Below are 14,760 nucleotides of genomic sequence, written 5' to 3' on the forward strand. Positions count from 1 at the left end.
CTGGAGTACAGTTTTAAGAGTATGTCCATGTGATGCGAAAGCTCCCCAATCTACAATGCATGTGGTCCTCTTTTGTAAATTTTATGATATTCCAAGAAAACGTTTTTTATTGCCTTTTTTAAGATCGACTAATTTGCGTCAGTGCCGCGACGCGTATTTCAGCTTACAGATTTTATCCTCTACTGAAATGTGTGGAATCTTAGCAAACTTTTTATGTACAGTACTCTCTGTAAGGAAGTCTATGGGCGCACTGAATTAATTTTATTTGAAAATCTGGAATTTCCGGTAAACTCCTCACTCTCTAGAAAACACTGTAATTGAACTCGATTTTGCACTGATGTAATTTTATCAAGTTTTATATACCTGTCCTTGAATGAATTAAGGATGTGTCTTATTATCTTCCTTATCTATTTATAATTTTTCTTATACATATTTATTAATGTGCTATTACTTGATACTTTTATGGCCTGTTGAAAGCCGAATAAAGTCTGTTTGATGATGATGACTGCGAGCAGCAAGAAAAGAGGGCTTGTTGCTCTCAGTCAAGATAGTTATTATAGGGATCGTCGTGTGATTGGTGGATCCCATTGTGATGCAGTTTTGTAGTTTTTTCCCAGGTATTCTGGGATTTGTAGTTTCTTGGCTGCTGTTTAAAATAAAGCATGAAAAGAATAGCATAATATGAGCCTCCTGTCTTGTAATAAAATTTGATAAGCAAAACAACACCAAAAAAGACAAAATTCCAGTGAGGGAGATTTGAAGTATGAATACATTACTTTGGAAGAAAACTAAGAAGCACAAACGGCCAACGATAGTGAACTGTTGTGGTAGACTCAAACCTAAGTGCAATTTGATGCTGACCGTAATGGAGGGGGGTTCGATACACCAACCAGGTTCATCTTGGTGAAAGATTTTACTTTCTGACTTTAGTCCTTTAAGTCCCAATCCACTACAGGTGTACACTTCTCAATAGCCACAGGACCTCAGGGAAGGCACTTAGAGACTCACAGGGTGTCAGGCAGAGGCACAACAGCAGGGTCCAGTCAAGTCCAGTTCCCACAAGTCAGCTGAGCGGTTTCAGGAAAGGCCTCTTGTAGCTTGTTGTTGCCCTGTTGTCACATAGGGGATCATCAGGCTGACTCTTGGAGTCCAGTCTTTCAGGACTCCTCTCTGGTCACATACAACAGTTCCAGTTCTCTTCCAATCTTCCACACGTCTACAAAAGGTTTTGAAGTGGGTGCCTGGAGCTGCCACATTTATGCCTGGCACGAGCTAGAGGGTAGAAATGGCTCCTGGACATGCCTTAACCAATGGGGTGAAAATTCCTGGGGCCAACCATACCCACCTTGGGCATTTTCATGATGACAGAAGTCTTCAGCCACAAACAACTTGGGTTCTGAACTCTGGAGGTGTGTGAGGAGAGTATCTTTTGGTAATCCTAGTGTCTTCCTACATCTATAACTAAAATTCAGTTTGAGACAGTAACTGTACCCAGAATAAACCCAGAGATAGATGTCTGGTAGAACAAAAGTATTTTTTGAGCAACCAGATAGTGGATAGACAAGAAGTGTTTTGGCATCCTGCTTCCCTTCATTTGAAGTGCACGCCCAGTGTTGTATGTTAAACCCACAGACAGAAGTCTAGTGGGACAAAGCAGGGTTCATCAGCAACCAGATAGTGAATATGCAAGAATGATCTTGTCATCCTGTTCTCTACCTTTCAAGTGTGCCCCAAAGTGTTAAGTGTAAACCCAGCAGATCTGCACTCAAGCAGGATTTTACACTGTAATGTTAAATAGGATGCTTATAGTCCCCACCCTGCATATTCTGTTAGGTTCTAAGGAGACATCTCTGCCAATTCAGGTCAGCTTATTGTTTGCCCCTGGGAGGCATTTCACACCTTTGGAAATGCTAATCAGTGGCTGGGGGAAGTTTGAAAACAAACTAGCCTTCACTAACTTTAAGCAGGGAAAAGTTCACTTTTTAAAAATTACATTTGCTCAATATTTATTAGAAATCTGACTTCAACATTGAATTGGATTTTAATAACTTTTAAAATTAATATTTATTTTCCCAGCTAGTCACATTCCTGAAATATACTATTAGGATTTTTAATCCGTATTTCTAGCTAGAACAGCTTGGACGGACACATGAAAAATTATGTTTGGGTGCTAGTCAACATAAGGACATATTAACATTAAATTTCTAAATGTCCTGCTTTTAAATGCCATGCACGGTGCTCTGTGCTAATCCCTAAGGCCTACTTAGGGTGAGTTATTAATATTTAAAACAGAGGTTTTTACCTGTCAAAGGTGTTTCTCTTGACTAGTCGAATTTAATTTTTTATATTGCTATAGGCAGGAACACTGATAGGCCTGAACCCATGTTTGCACTGCCACTGTAGTGGACGGCACAGTAGGTGCTGCAGTCCACTAGTGGCCTGTAACTTCCAGGACCTCAGTATATCTTGTACCATATATTAGGGACTTATAGGTAAGTTAAATATATCAAATAGAAGTACTCCAATTTGTCCATGTTTAAAGGGGGAGCACAAGCACTTTACTATTAGCTAGCAGAGTTAGGACAGAGTTTGACAGCAGGAAAAATATAGGGCTCAGCAAAAAGGTTAAAAATATGGAGTGACGAAGCAGATATTTCAGTCCAATAAAACAAAATGATGCACTTCTACTGCTTATGTCACCATTTCCCATCCCTGCCCTTTTATATCCTTTTACTCATTCGACAGCATCTCTGCATGCCATACCGCTCTATGGATTATTGGGCTTTTTCTGATTGTCCCCATTTTGTTGTATGGGCACACAGCATCTGGCTGCCCCTCTGGCTAAGCTTGTTAGTTCTTATTATTATTATAATTTGCTTGTCTATATCTCACCCATCCTATAACACGATAACTTCATCACGGTGGTCATCACGCAAGACATGAAAACACTTCCCTACTGTCTAAGAACTAAAACAACACCCTCCCAACCACACACCTAACAGAGTGTAGCTAGCTATCCATGGATCAAAGTGCTTCAAGGCACCACCTAGGAGTAGTAAATACTATACAAAAGATACAGTACAATACACTGAAAGGTCAATTAAGAATGCTCACAATTGCCTCCTGTTAGCTGTGAGATAGATACAAGAGGATTCACTTATACTTAATGACACACAAGACAGTGGTCCCAATGGAATCATTCACTAATGCTAATTGGTTATTTACCATGGGACAGCAATTAGGTAAGCAAATGAAAGGACAAAAGAGAGGGTATTCTTCAATGTAAAACCATAGACTAAGCGGATTTTAGTAATCTTACCTTTCCCGTATAATTAATAATATTCAAACATGGCAGAATGGTAACCACCAATATATGACCTAATGTATTATGATGTTTATTTAACCGTACACTAATTGATTGAGCTAGGGCAGTGGGTAATGTGAGATGATCGCAACATGTAAATGAGGAAGAGCAGAGTAAGCGAGGAGCCATGGGGGTGTCACTGGTGGTATTTCTGACGGATGAGATGGATTTTCTAGTTCTAAATTGTTGCTTCCTGTTTCATAGGAAAGAATGCCACACCATCAAGTTTGTCCTTGTGAGTTCTTTCAATTCCTCCAAGTGCTCTTGTAGTGTTTTAGGGACTTCAATGTTAAATGCAGCTGGCAGATCAAAGATGATGAATTTTGATATGGTCTATATTGAGTGAAGAGAGACGCTCCTCGGGTTGTGTTGGCAAAAATTCATTTGGTGTCCCTCTGCAGTCTGATATCTAACTCACAGCCACATAGTTTGTTGTGTTCATATACTCTTCGAGTCACCATATAAGCTTCCTTCTCTATGATTTTGCTCTTGTGTATAAAAAAGAGAGCAAGTTATTCTTGAGTGACATGGGAAAAGTTTGTTATTACAGCAGGTTCTGCGCCCTTGTAGAATAATTTTAAAGTTTTGCTAGTCTGGCTTGCAGCCAGCTGATTTAGATCCTGTACCTAGGCCTTGTGGCATTCGAACGTGTCACATGGACTTTACAGCAGACATTGTCAGATGAAGTTTTGCCCTTTCTCCGCCAATGCTCTAAATTGTGCTTTTGTCTTTTTAGGTTAGCTTATTCTGCCACAACCTACTTGTTAGGTGATCTGGGGTTCAGTCCCGTTAAATGGATTGAGATCTCAACCTCAAGGGTTCCTGTGTTATGACTTAGGGTTCTCTTTCTTTGGCAAAGTTGTTCAGATTAATATGAAGGATTTCTGGAATTTGAATTTTAAATTGGTGCCCTTTGTTAGAAGGTGCACAGTATAGAGGTTTCTGTGCCATTTGGCTGCTTAAGAGGCTTGCTGGTCCTATGCACACTGTAATCAATGAGGGGTTCGACCAGTTTCCCAATTGGACCATCACATTTGTTGTACCAAGGCGGCAAGAGAACAAAAGGTCTAGGGTTTGACCAATTGTAGCTGAAAGGATGTATTATCTGCAAGAAAACATCTGGCAGCGGGAATTCATCTACTTTGATGCCTGCCTGTTCTGCAGTATTTGTAACTAAACAATGAAATCTCCAATTAGAATGATCTTCTAAGACAATGAGAGATACACTTATTATCTCCTTGAAGAAGAACCTGTTAGGTCATGGTATCAGTATTACCTACAGTATGGTACAGTTTGTTGTTTTATGCTTCCTCAGAGCTCCTCTCCAGTCTGACTTGATATGAATCAATCTAGTGGTGAGACCCCCAGTCTCTTCATCAGTCCTAACCTCCAATAACACAAAAAAATCATTATTTTCTGGTTGAAATTTTAATAAACTCTGGCTGTATTGTGTAAAGTCAATCTATGACTCTCGCCCTGACAGACTACATCTCTGTAACTAGTACTGTGAATGTGGTGCTTGGAAAACACGATCTGATACAAATTTGTATAATAACTAAGAGAAAAAACACAAATTACATTTTGAATCTAGTGTTCTATTTTTGAGTGTTTGCATAACTTTGATTGACTCTTGCAAATCTATCACACAATGATCATGCTCTACTGCCCTAGGCCCCACTTACATCTTTGCTAGATATCTACCACAATATTTTGGGAAAATCTAACTGTTTTAAAGTGGTATCTGAGACGGTTGTCATTAACTTCCACTTAGGGTTGCATTTTTACATCTCCTCAAGTGCCAAGAAACAATTAAGTGCCCACTGCCCACTGCTTATGCATGTGTAAAATCCAATGCACATAAATTGTACACATCTGTTTAACAGTAAGTACTTTCTAATTACAAAGAACGATATATTGCATAAGGTGGCACATAGCAGATATTTGGGATGTTTCTTGGTGCAAAAATGTATGTTTTGCTTCACTTTAACAACAATGTTTTTACGTGCCCACATCACACTTATATAGAAGGTCAAATAAAATAATTTTTCGACAAAAATTGGAAGATTCTGATTCTTTTATAGGCGATGCTTCTTGCCAAAGACATCCGTGACAGAGAACGGGGAGGACGTGCTGAAATTGCTGTGGTGGAAGGAGAGAAAGAGCAAGCTTACCCCGAGCTAATGAAGGTTCTAATGAGTGTGCTCGGCGAGCGGACACAGAAGCTAAATCCCCCAACTCCAGACGAGGTGGCAGACCAGCAGCAGAAAGCCAACGTCATGCTCTACCAGTGAGTATGCTGCACTTTGACTCTAAACATAAGTCAGACTACCATCAACTACTACACTGCTCCTCAACCATATTGCCCTGGAGTGTGGGATTTTTCACATAACATTTCACAATTTATTGACAGAATAAATTCTGCCACTGATGGCAGACTGCTAAGTTCTACCATCTGAGCTTCGTGTAGATCTGCTCTTGATCTTCAGTGCTTGGCAGACTTGTTTCACAAAGAAATAGTGTGAAGGAAGCTGAAACTGAATCTGTCTACTCTGAAACTACATCACGTCCTGGCATATATCTGCGAATTTGATTTTCAGTTCTTTCGGTCAGGCATGTTTAATGAGTACAGTGCTCCAGCAAACACAAAGCATTACTTTACTGTATCAAATAAAGTATTCTTATTGGATGTCATCAACATCTTAGCCAACCATCTCAACATAACCTGGACATCTTACCCCTACAGAAAGACATGGGTTATCCTTCATGCAATTTGAAGACCAGTATATTGATGCTGGTGTGGTCCAGGACAACACTAAGGCCCTCATTATGAGGGTGACGGTCTTAAAACCTCCACATTAAGACTGTGGCGAAAGCCACGGTCGGACCGCCGCACTGCCATATTTTGAAAGACCGACGCCTGCCATTCCCGGAGTTCTTAATTCACCAGGACCTAGGGATTATAAGCCCCCCTCTCTGCCGACTTTTGCATGGCGGTTCCTCCGCCATGCAGAGACTGGCGGAGACGGCGTGCCGTGGGCATGGGCAGTGCAGGGGCCCCCACGGACAGCCCAGTTGCGCTTTCTACTGCCCAAATTACGGGCAGTGAAAAATGCGATGGGTGCTGTCGTACCCGACGCACTGCAACATTGTCAATGTTGTGGTGAGTTTCCCGCTGGGCCAGCAGGCGGAAATGCTGTTGCTGCGCACTGGCCCACCGGGAAACTCAAAACAGAGCCACTGGGTGGAAAACCGGAGTGGTGGTTTTCCATCCGACAGAGTTTGGCGGGAGGCCTCTGCCTCCTGACAAACTCTAAATGAGGGCCTAAGTGTTGTGAAGGTGTATTCAATGGAATCATATCAAGCTTGTTGAATGTGGGCTGCAGAAGAGCCCCACTTATCTACGCAGCCATGCTGTGTGTCTGAAAAGTGATTTCCGTTCAACCTATGCTGGTAAAAATTACATGAAATGTCACAGAAGACATTGGAATTTAAAATCACTAAGTACTGCCTATAATATTTTCTTTCGCTTTCTTTTTCCAGTGTATGTGATGCTGGAGGACAAATGCAGGTGACAGAGGTGGCAACTCGACCTCTGGTCCAGGATATGCTGAACCATGATGTGAGTATTACTTGTATTTATTAAAAGTCCCCGCTGCACCAATGCACCCATACTATAAACCGGCATGAGGTTGCTTGTGGTTCCTTCTGGAGAGGGCTTCGCCTGGCCGTTCAGGAAGGACTGTTCCAATGTGCAGCCGGGTCAGTATGGATTGGTGTAAGGTGGCTTTTGTCTACAGTATGGGTACTCACAAATATTTTCCCAGGCCCCAAAATGTATTATCTGTGACATGACAGATGGCTTCAATAATGTCAGTAGGGTGACGGTCAGAGTTGGTGTAAGGTGAGTACAGTGGAAGCAAAGCATGTACATAGTTTGGACAGTGAGTGGTGGACTTATTTTGAGGGTCAAATGAAACTCTTTGTATACCTTTATCCCATTCATTGTCATTGTGTGTTATTGGAAGGTGAGTGTAATGGTTATTCCTTTAAAGGTCCGTTTTCATCTTGTTTATTTTCTTCAATAAGATACAATAAATCACGACACCTTCAGCATAGCCACAATACAACCTCCCTTCTCTCCGTACTCCACGTCCGTTTCCCCCACATTCCATCCTTGACCTCAACCTTACCTCATCACATTCCATATTCCAAGGGAACATGTCCCAAGGAATAATGGAAGGTGACATCATTACACACCTCCCCCTTTCAATATAACGAAAATTTTGAACTTTGTTTTACGGAATTAAACAATCCCACGCAATAACATTTAACGTTATAAGCATATTAACGATTAACTTTACAAATGCGTCCCATACTCCATGTAGAACCATTTTCTAAGATCACAACATTTTTTTTAACATCCTGCACAAGTTGCGGAGGAGAATACTTGCTTTCTCCTTTCACAATAATCCCACTCTTTCTCACTGCCACCCAATCTCCCTTCTGTATATGGCAACCTTTAGTACACATTCTTTTATTATATTGTAAAGCACTTTTCTCCTGGAATTTCTCAACCCTAGCTTTTATAGACTCCCTGTCAACCATCACTTTTTGATTGCCTTTTAACCATACTGGACACTCCAATACTCCAGGCTCCCTACCCTTCTATGATACAAATGGTGACACTCCTGTTGTAGAATGGGGAGTGGTACGATACGTCCACATCATTTTATTTAATTCTCTTTTCCAAGGACGTTGGTTGGCCAGGGATAATTGGATGTTATCCAAGATCAATCGATTTATTCTTTCCACTAAACCATTGGCTTGTGGATGGAAAAGAGCTACTTTCTCATGCCTGATTCCCATTCTTCGTAAGTAGTCAACCATTTCAGATGATATAAACTGTACACCATTATCAGACACTATGGACTTAGGAATTCCCTCTTCTAAGAACACCTCTTCAAAAAACTCAATAACCTCCCTAGCTCTCATATGATCCACCACTTTGGTGATAAACCACTTGGAGTGGTAATCAATTAGCACAAGTAGGTACCTATACTTCGCACCTAACTTAAACACTGGTCCAATGAAATCCACTGCCAATTTCTCCCAAGGTCCACTTGGAAACTTTACAGGTGCTAGGGAAGCTTGTCTTAGTACCTTGGTCTTATCACTATTGGCACATGCAAAACAATACTTTACTACATCTTCAACTTGTTTATCCATCTCTGGCCACCGAAACGATTGTCTTACCTTTCTCTTCATCATTCCCCTGCCAAGATGTCCCTGATCTGTGATTTCTATAATGTGTTTCCTTATGCCAGCAGGAGGAAAGAGCTGATCCCTCCTCTGTAACCTCCCATTAACTATACTTAACTGATCTTTGACATTAAGATACCCAACCAGGTCACCACAGTTGTTCACACTGTCATCCCTCCAACCATTTACTACCTTTTCCTTCCCAATCTTTAGCACCGTATCAGTGGTCACAGCATCTTCCCATTCCTGAGCCGTTATGGTCAACTCACCCAAAACGGTCCCTATAATATCTTCCATTCCATCCTCTATAAGCTCCCCACTATTCTCGGGCACTCTAGAAAGATAATCTGCAACAACATTCTTACTCCCCTTCACAAATTCCACCATGAAATTATAACTCAACGCAGATAATAACCATTTAGAAATTCGTGGCATAACGCTACCTTCAATAAGATACAATAAATCACAACACCTTCAGCATAGCCACAATCCAACCTCCCTTCTCTCCGTACTCCACGTCCGTTTCCCCCACATTCCATCCTTGACCTCAACCTTACCTCATCACATTCCATATTCCAAGGGAACATGTCCCAAGGAATAATGGAAGGTGACATCATTACAGTGAGCCAAAGAAGGCTTCAGCCAAGCTCATGCCAGATGCAAGGCTCTGGCTCATCTCAAGGCTCTCTTGCATCTTCGAGCTCAAAATTAATGCAGCTTTCATGTGGCTTCTGTCTGCTGCTCACATTCTTACCTCATTCACAAAGAATTAAAGATCAAGCATTACTTTTGATGTAAAAGGTGAGTGGGAGAAATATACCCATCTAGTTGAATTGGAGAATATGAAACCAGAAAACCTGTGATCATTCACTGCTTCCCCTCTTAACCAAATGGTGTCCTTTGAAGCAATTGTTTTATTTCACTTTGACACTGTTTTCTTCACTATCACATATGAGAGCACATTGAAACACTTGAGTTCAGGATATACGCTGTACAAACCTTCTCTTATGTTTTATTTAATAAATTATAATTCTGTTCTTGGTATAGTAATAACCTAGGCCACCCAGTGGGTGCACATGACAAATGGCTTGCCCCTTGGTTCACTAATGGCAATGCTGTCAGGTCAGGGTGGCCATGAATGTTTTTAAGTTCATGCTTAAAAACTATCATCTTAACAAATGCCTCTCAATGCAGTGATATAATCTGATGTAGTAAGGTGAAACACTTCTGATTGTTAATGAAAAGTACTTTGTTTGAATTTTGAAGAACATTTATCATGTTTTTACATGTTTGTTGCACAATTACTTTAAAATTGAATGTGTTCCTAAAGAAAAGTGTTGCAGGCCTTGTTCTTTGCTTCTTTTCCCTTACTTTAAATAAAATGTAAAGAAATGCTTTCCCGTTTAACAGCTTTGTGAATATTGTGCTCTGTTGAGTAAACAGCAGCCCAGTGCTGCTGCCTAACAGGGGGCCGCTTGTAAAGGTCAGGTCGTACTTTCAGCATCTGCGTCTAGATTGACATAGTGGGCAAAAACAAATGAGCTGGAATGCGGCCTCAGCAACTGCCAGTGGCTGAGATTAATTCAAGCATTCCATCCATCACCCTATTGTTGTTGCTGATGATAAACCATAATAAAGGTGGGTATGTCCCCAAGTGTTGCTTGCGCTAGTTATCAAATGTTATCTACCTTAGGTGCCCTCTGTAGAAGTGGTATGGATATGTCAATGTTGAGGGGTCGTTATCGACAGCCATGCATGCTGCTATTCCTTATTGTACCACCACAGCATTCTGAGCAATAGATGGTAGAGAATGCCCTTCAATAATAAAAAAGGCATTCTAAATGAGACATTATGTTGATTAAATTAAACACTCTGGTGGGGCAAGTAGCAACATCTCAATAATGTCATTCATTGTTGAAGACATTCCAATACAAGACACATTTCTGGAGATCTTATTCAATCAGTTATTAAGACCGAAATTGTGGTCTGAATTTCACAATATTGCAATTTAGGCATAAACTACGTGTCTCAGTATGGATAGAATTGTTAGTTTGTAATGTAAAGTAACTTTGGAAGAATGTGAATTTTGTTCTATATTTTCTAATTTGAGAATGTGTCAAAAGGATGTTTTTATGGGCTTCCTCTTAGTGGGAAAGAGTCTGATGAAAATGTGTCATTGGACAATAACTGTAATTCTGTGGCCTCTTTGTGGGAACCTAATGCCTTGGTTATGCAAGAATAAGACAGACATAATGCACCTACTACTCTGGCCTGATGACTTGAGAATGATATTAAAATACAGTAATAAAGCAGAAATGAGTTAATTGAAACAGTTTAAATCTTCGAAAAGACATTCTTATCTTTGTAGTGCACATCTGGGAAAACTGGATAAAAAATGTGAATACAGGTTTTAAAAGGTCTTGTAGGAATTGCTGTTTCAGCTCCCTTTTAAATGCGGAGATTGATATGGCCTGTAGGAAATGTGTAAAGCATTCCAGATCCTTGGTACATTTCCAGAGCATCACTGTTCAGGTTGGAAGACTTTCTGAATCTGAGATTGTCCTGCTTGCAGGATTGGCTTCCTAAATTTAATTGCTAGAAAGCTTGAGTGTAAGACGGAGGTTGTCAGATTTGTTCATGTCAATCGTCTTTTAGGGATGCATGCAGCCTTAATTGCAGGCTCATTATCCATGGTAAATGAACTTTGTAATAAAAAGAGTGTTCTGATGTGCAGAGATCTGTTATTTGGACAACAGACCTATTGCCGAACGGAAGACTGGCCCGAGGGGTGCTAGCAAAGATTTAGGGAGTCCAATCAATGTGGACTATATTTGAACTGACTCAGGCTTGAACAGCCAGTGTAAGATCTTGCTTTGGAAGGAAATATTTGTGGCTACAGAGACGTTTTTCATGGAATCTGGCATTCTTGGCCAGCCATTGAGTATGTAGCTCAAGGTGAGGTGATTAATGAGCCAAGAGATTTACTCGGGGGGATCTTTTTTGGGGTGAGGCCCTTGTCCTTAAGTTCAGTATACCACTCAACTGGAAGTTCCCGTCCTTTGTGTGGGGGGAGAAAGAGAAACTAATTATTCTTATGCTTTAGCTTTAGAATTGTCAAATGTAAAAAAGGAGGAGGTAAGGTTTAGGCTTTTGCAGCATTTGATGTCAATGTATTGTTAAATATTGTAAGCATATTGTAAACCAAAATGATACCATATTTTCTTATCACATAGCCTAATGGTGTCACTTAGAAGGTGAAAAGCAGAGGAAATTGATAGGGATTTAGGGCCAGATGTTCAAACCATTTTACCAGTTGCAAGTTTGTGACTGGTAAAATGCATTTTCAATGTTCAAAAGGCAAAATGTGACACAGTAACTTGTTACCGAATCACATTTTGCTTTTGCAATTCAGTATTAAGAAGGGGCGAGTTTAGGGCGTCTCTTCCAAATATCGAATAGCACTGGCATGTATAAATGTTTTGCAACCAGAATGCAGTTGCAAAACCTTCATATTTTTCCAAATGTATAGAGGAGGCGGTAATCCATTTGCAAACGGGAAGGGGTCCCCAGGGTACTCCTTCCCTTTTATCAACGTGGGTGAAAACATTTTTTAAAGGCAGGCAGTGGTCCCACTGACCACTGCCTACTCATACAAAATAAAAAGAAACCTTTTAGTTTTCTTTTTGTAATGCATCCCGATTTCCTTTAAGGAAAGTGGGCTGGATTACAAAAAAAAATGCTTTATTTAAAAAGCAGTCACAGACATGTTGGTTAGCTGACCCTAGGACGCCACCATCCCTGTGAGTGCTAGCCATCCCACTGGGTCGCTAATTAGAACCTGATTGATGAGGCAGGACCCTTGTGACCCATTTGGGAATTGCAAACAGTGTTAAACCCACTGTAGTACATCACAGTTTGTGATTTCCTAATTGCAAATCGCAAAGATTCATGATTAGGAAATCACAAACTGTATCTTATTTGTACCTCTGGCCCATGGTTTATAAAGGTTATTGGATAATGTCATTCTGGTCCAACTGGAGTTCATGAATATGTTGGTGTGGAGCACTAGCACAGATTGTGTTCCATTTGTTGCGGCGAGAGATTCTGTAAGCACCCAGGACTAAGAAGCAGTAGGACCGGTAAAGCAGAGGTAGAAGAGGTTGTAGTTATGTTAATTGCAGGAAGCAGCTACCGACTACTGCACTGAGAAAAGGGGGCAATGACATCTGACCATCAACAATTATTACCATCTTTTTTGCTTCTAAGCTGTATTTCTAAGCTTAAGAGACACACGGCGGTGAATCCCTATAGGGATATTTGTTTCCTGTTATGGAATACAATGAACTAATTTGTGCTGCTATTTTATTTGGAGAAAACCTGGTCAACCATTCTTGGCTGATGAAAAAGCAGCAACCCAGCGGGTGAGCGAGGTACATGGGTTTCAGTAGAAACCTAGAAGATGTGAGAGACGTTGGCAAATGACTGAAAGCTTCTATTGAACTTTTGTAGCTTATGGAAAAGTGGTGTATTGCCAGACTTACCATACCTGGCTAGACTGGATAAAAGTGCTTGCATTGTTATGGGATGTGAGTGGACTAAGTGAAACAGTTGCTTTATATTTGAGAAAGTGCAGAAGAGGCATCCTGGAAGTCGGTCTATCAAAAGCATCAGAAGTGAAGGTCACAAATCTGTTCTGTGACAATTATGACCTTGTCTGAAGAGAGGCCGCTTTGCCTGTGTTGGTTCATCACTGATGAGAGCTCAGGAGCTGCTTTTTCAGATTGCATGACAGAGCATATTGTTATGCCTCACTCCTACAAAGGTTGCTATGCTCTTAATTTTTGTAGTGTTCTTCCTGTGCATGAGAGGGCCATATGCATTTTTTATATCAAACATTTTATTCAGTTTTACCATCTCATATAGTAACACAATGGTTGATAGAACCACATCGAAGTTTACATCCCACTTACAAATAGAATTCAGCCAATGCCCCTCAGACAAGACCATGATAAGCCATCCATTTTGCCCACACCCGCTAATATTTCATGGAGAAGTCTCTTGGCTTAAAAAACAATTCTTTGATTCCGGCGCACCAGTCCATTGCTGCCCTCCAGCTTGCCTACGGAGGAGGGGGGTTGCCAATATTTGCTATATCACGTTTGGCCAAGACTGTCCCAATTCTAAGGGGGTTCTCAATAATACCCAACAGAGCTACCCTAGGGGAAGGCTCAATTACCACTCCCAGTACTCCAGAAAGCACCTTAAATACCATCCTTCAATATCCCTTGATGACTGGACAATCCCACATCATGTGATAGAAGTGTGCTTCTGCCCCTTGGCATCAATTACATGCCAGTATGGCAAGTCTGTTAGCTCTCCAAAAGTGCATAGGTGTAAGATATGTCATGTGTAAATAGGTTAATTGCAGGAGCCAAAGTCTGAAGGGGATCACCAATACTTTGGTCGACATGCACATGTCCCTCTATTCTGGCCCACCAAGGAGCCCACCCATTATTCCCATTTGGCCTTGAAGCCCAGAAGAGAGCGAGGGGGATTCAAAATATTCAAGAATCTGTACATTAGGGAGATTCCACCTCTGTCGATGGGGCTAATGAGGAGTTGTGCCTCTAGAGGGTTGCGCTGTGGTACAGATTCCAGAAGTGTGTGGTGGAGGGGAGTGCATGTTATAATTGCAAGTAATGGTAAAACTGTGACGTACTCTGGTAGTATTTCTCCTGGAGTGCCCCAAAGGACTTCACGTGGACCCCTGCAGACTTCTCCCAGTTGGTGCTGCAAGCGATGTCCTTCTGTCTAAAGCACTCTAGTTGAGAAGTGTTGTGTAAACAAGTACCGGTCCACAGGGGGTGATTTAATGGTGATTTTCAAATCCCAACCCAGCCACTCAGGGCCGAGCGCCGCTCCCGAAGAACATTTTTGTAATGTCTGATAATGATCAGGGTATTGGGCCTCCACACAAGTATTGAGTATTTGATCTTGTTCAACTTGGACCACCTTGAGGCGAAACACTAGGTCCCACCAACCCCGCTCATCCAATCATTCACATTTAGAAGGCTTGCCACCCCATAATATAGATGCACCTCTGCTCTGCCATGCCCAATTCCCCATCATATGTAGAG

General features: G+C 41.2%; 1 protein-coding gene across 1 annotated transcript in view; it reads left to right on the forward strand.

Annotated features, from left to right (window-relative positions):
• AVIL (advillin) overlaps window positions 1–14,760 on the forward strand; it is a 186,220-nt gene that overhangs the window by 108,328 nt on the left and 63,132 nt on the right. The window contains exons 7-8 of the mRNA XM_069230920.1: window positions 5,446–5,651; window positions 6,905–6,983. Coding sequence (XP_069087021.1) covers window positions 5,446–5,651; window positions 6,905–6,983 — 285 coding nt within the window. The remainder of the gene's footprint in view (window positions 1–5,445; window positions 5,652–6,904; window positions 6,984–14,760) is intronic.

The sequence above is a fragment of the Pleurodeles waltl genome, chromosome 4_2 (assembly GCF_031143425.1).
Source record: "Pleurodeles waltl isolate 20211129_DDA chromosome 4_2, aPleWal1.hap1.20221129, whole genome shotgun sequence".
In the NCBI taxonomy this organism is placed as follows: domain Eukaryota; kingdom Metazoa; phylum Chordata; class Amphibia; order Caudata; family Salamandridae; genus Pleurodeles; species Pleurodeles waltl.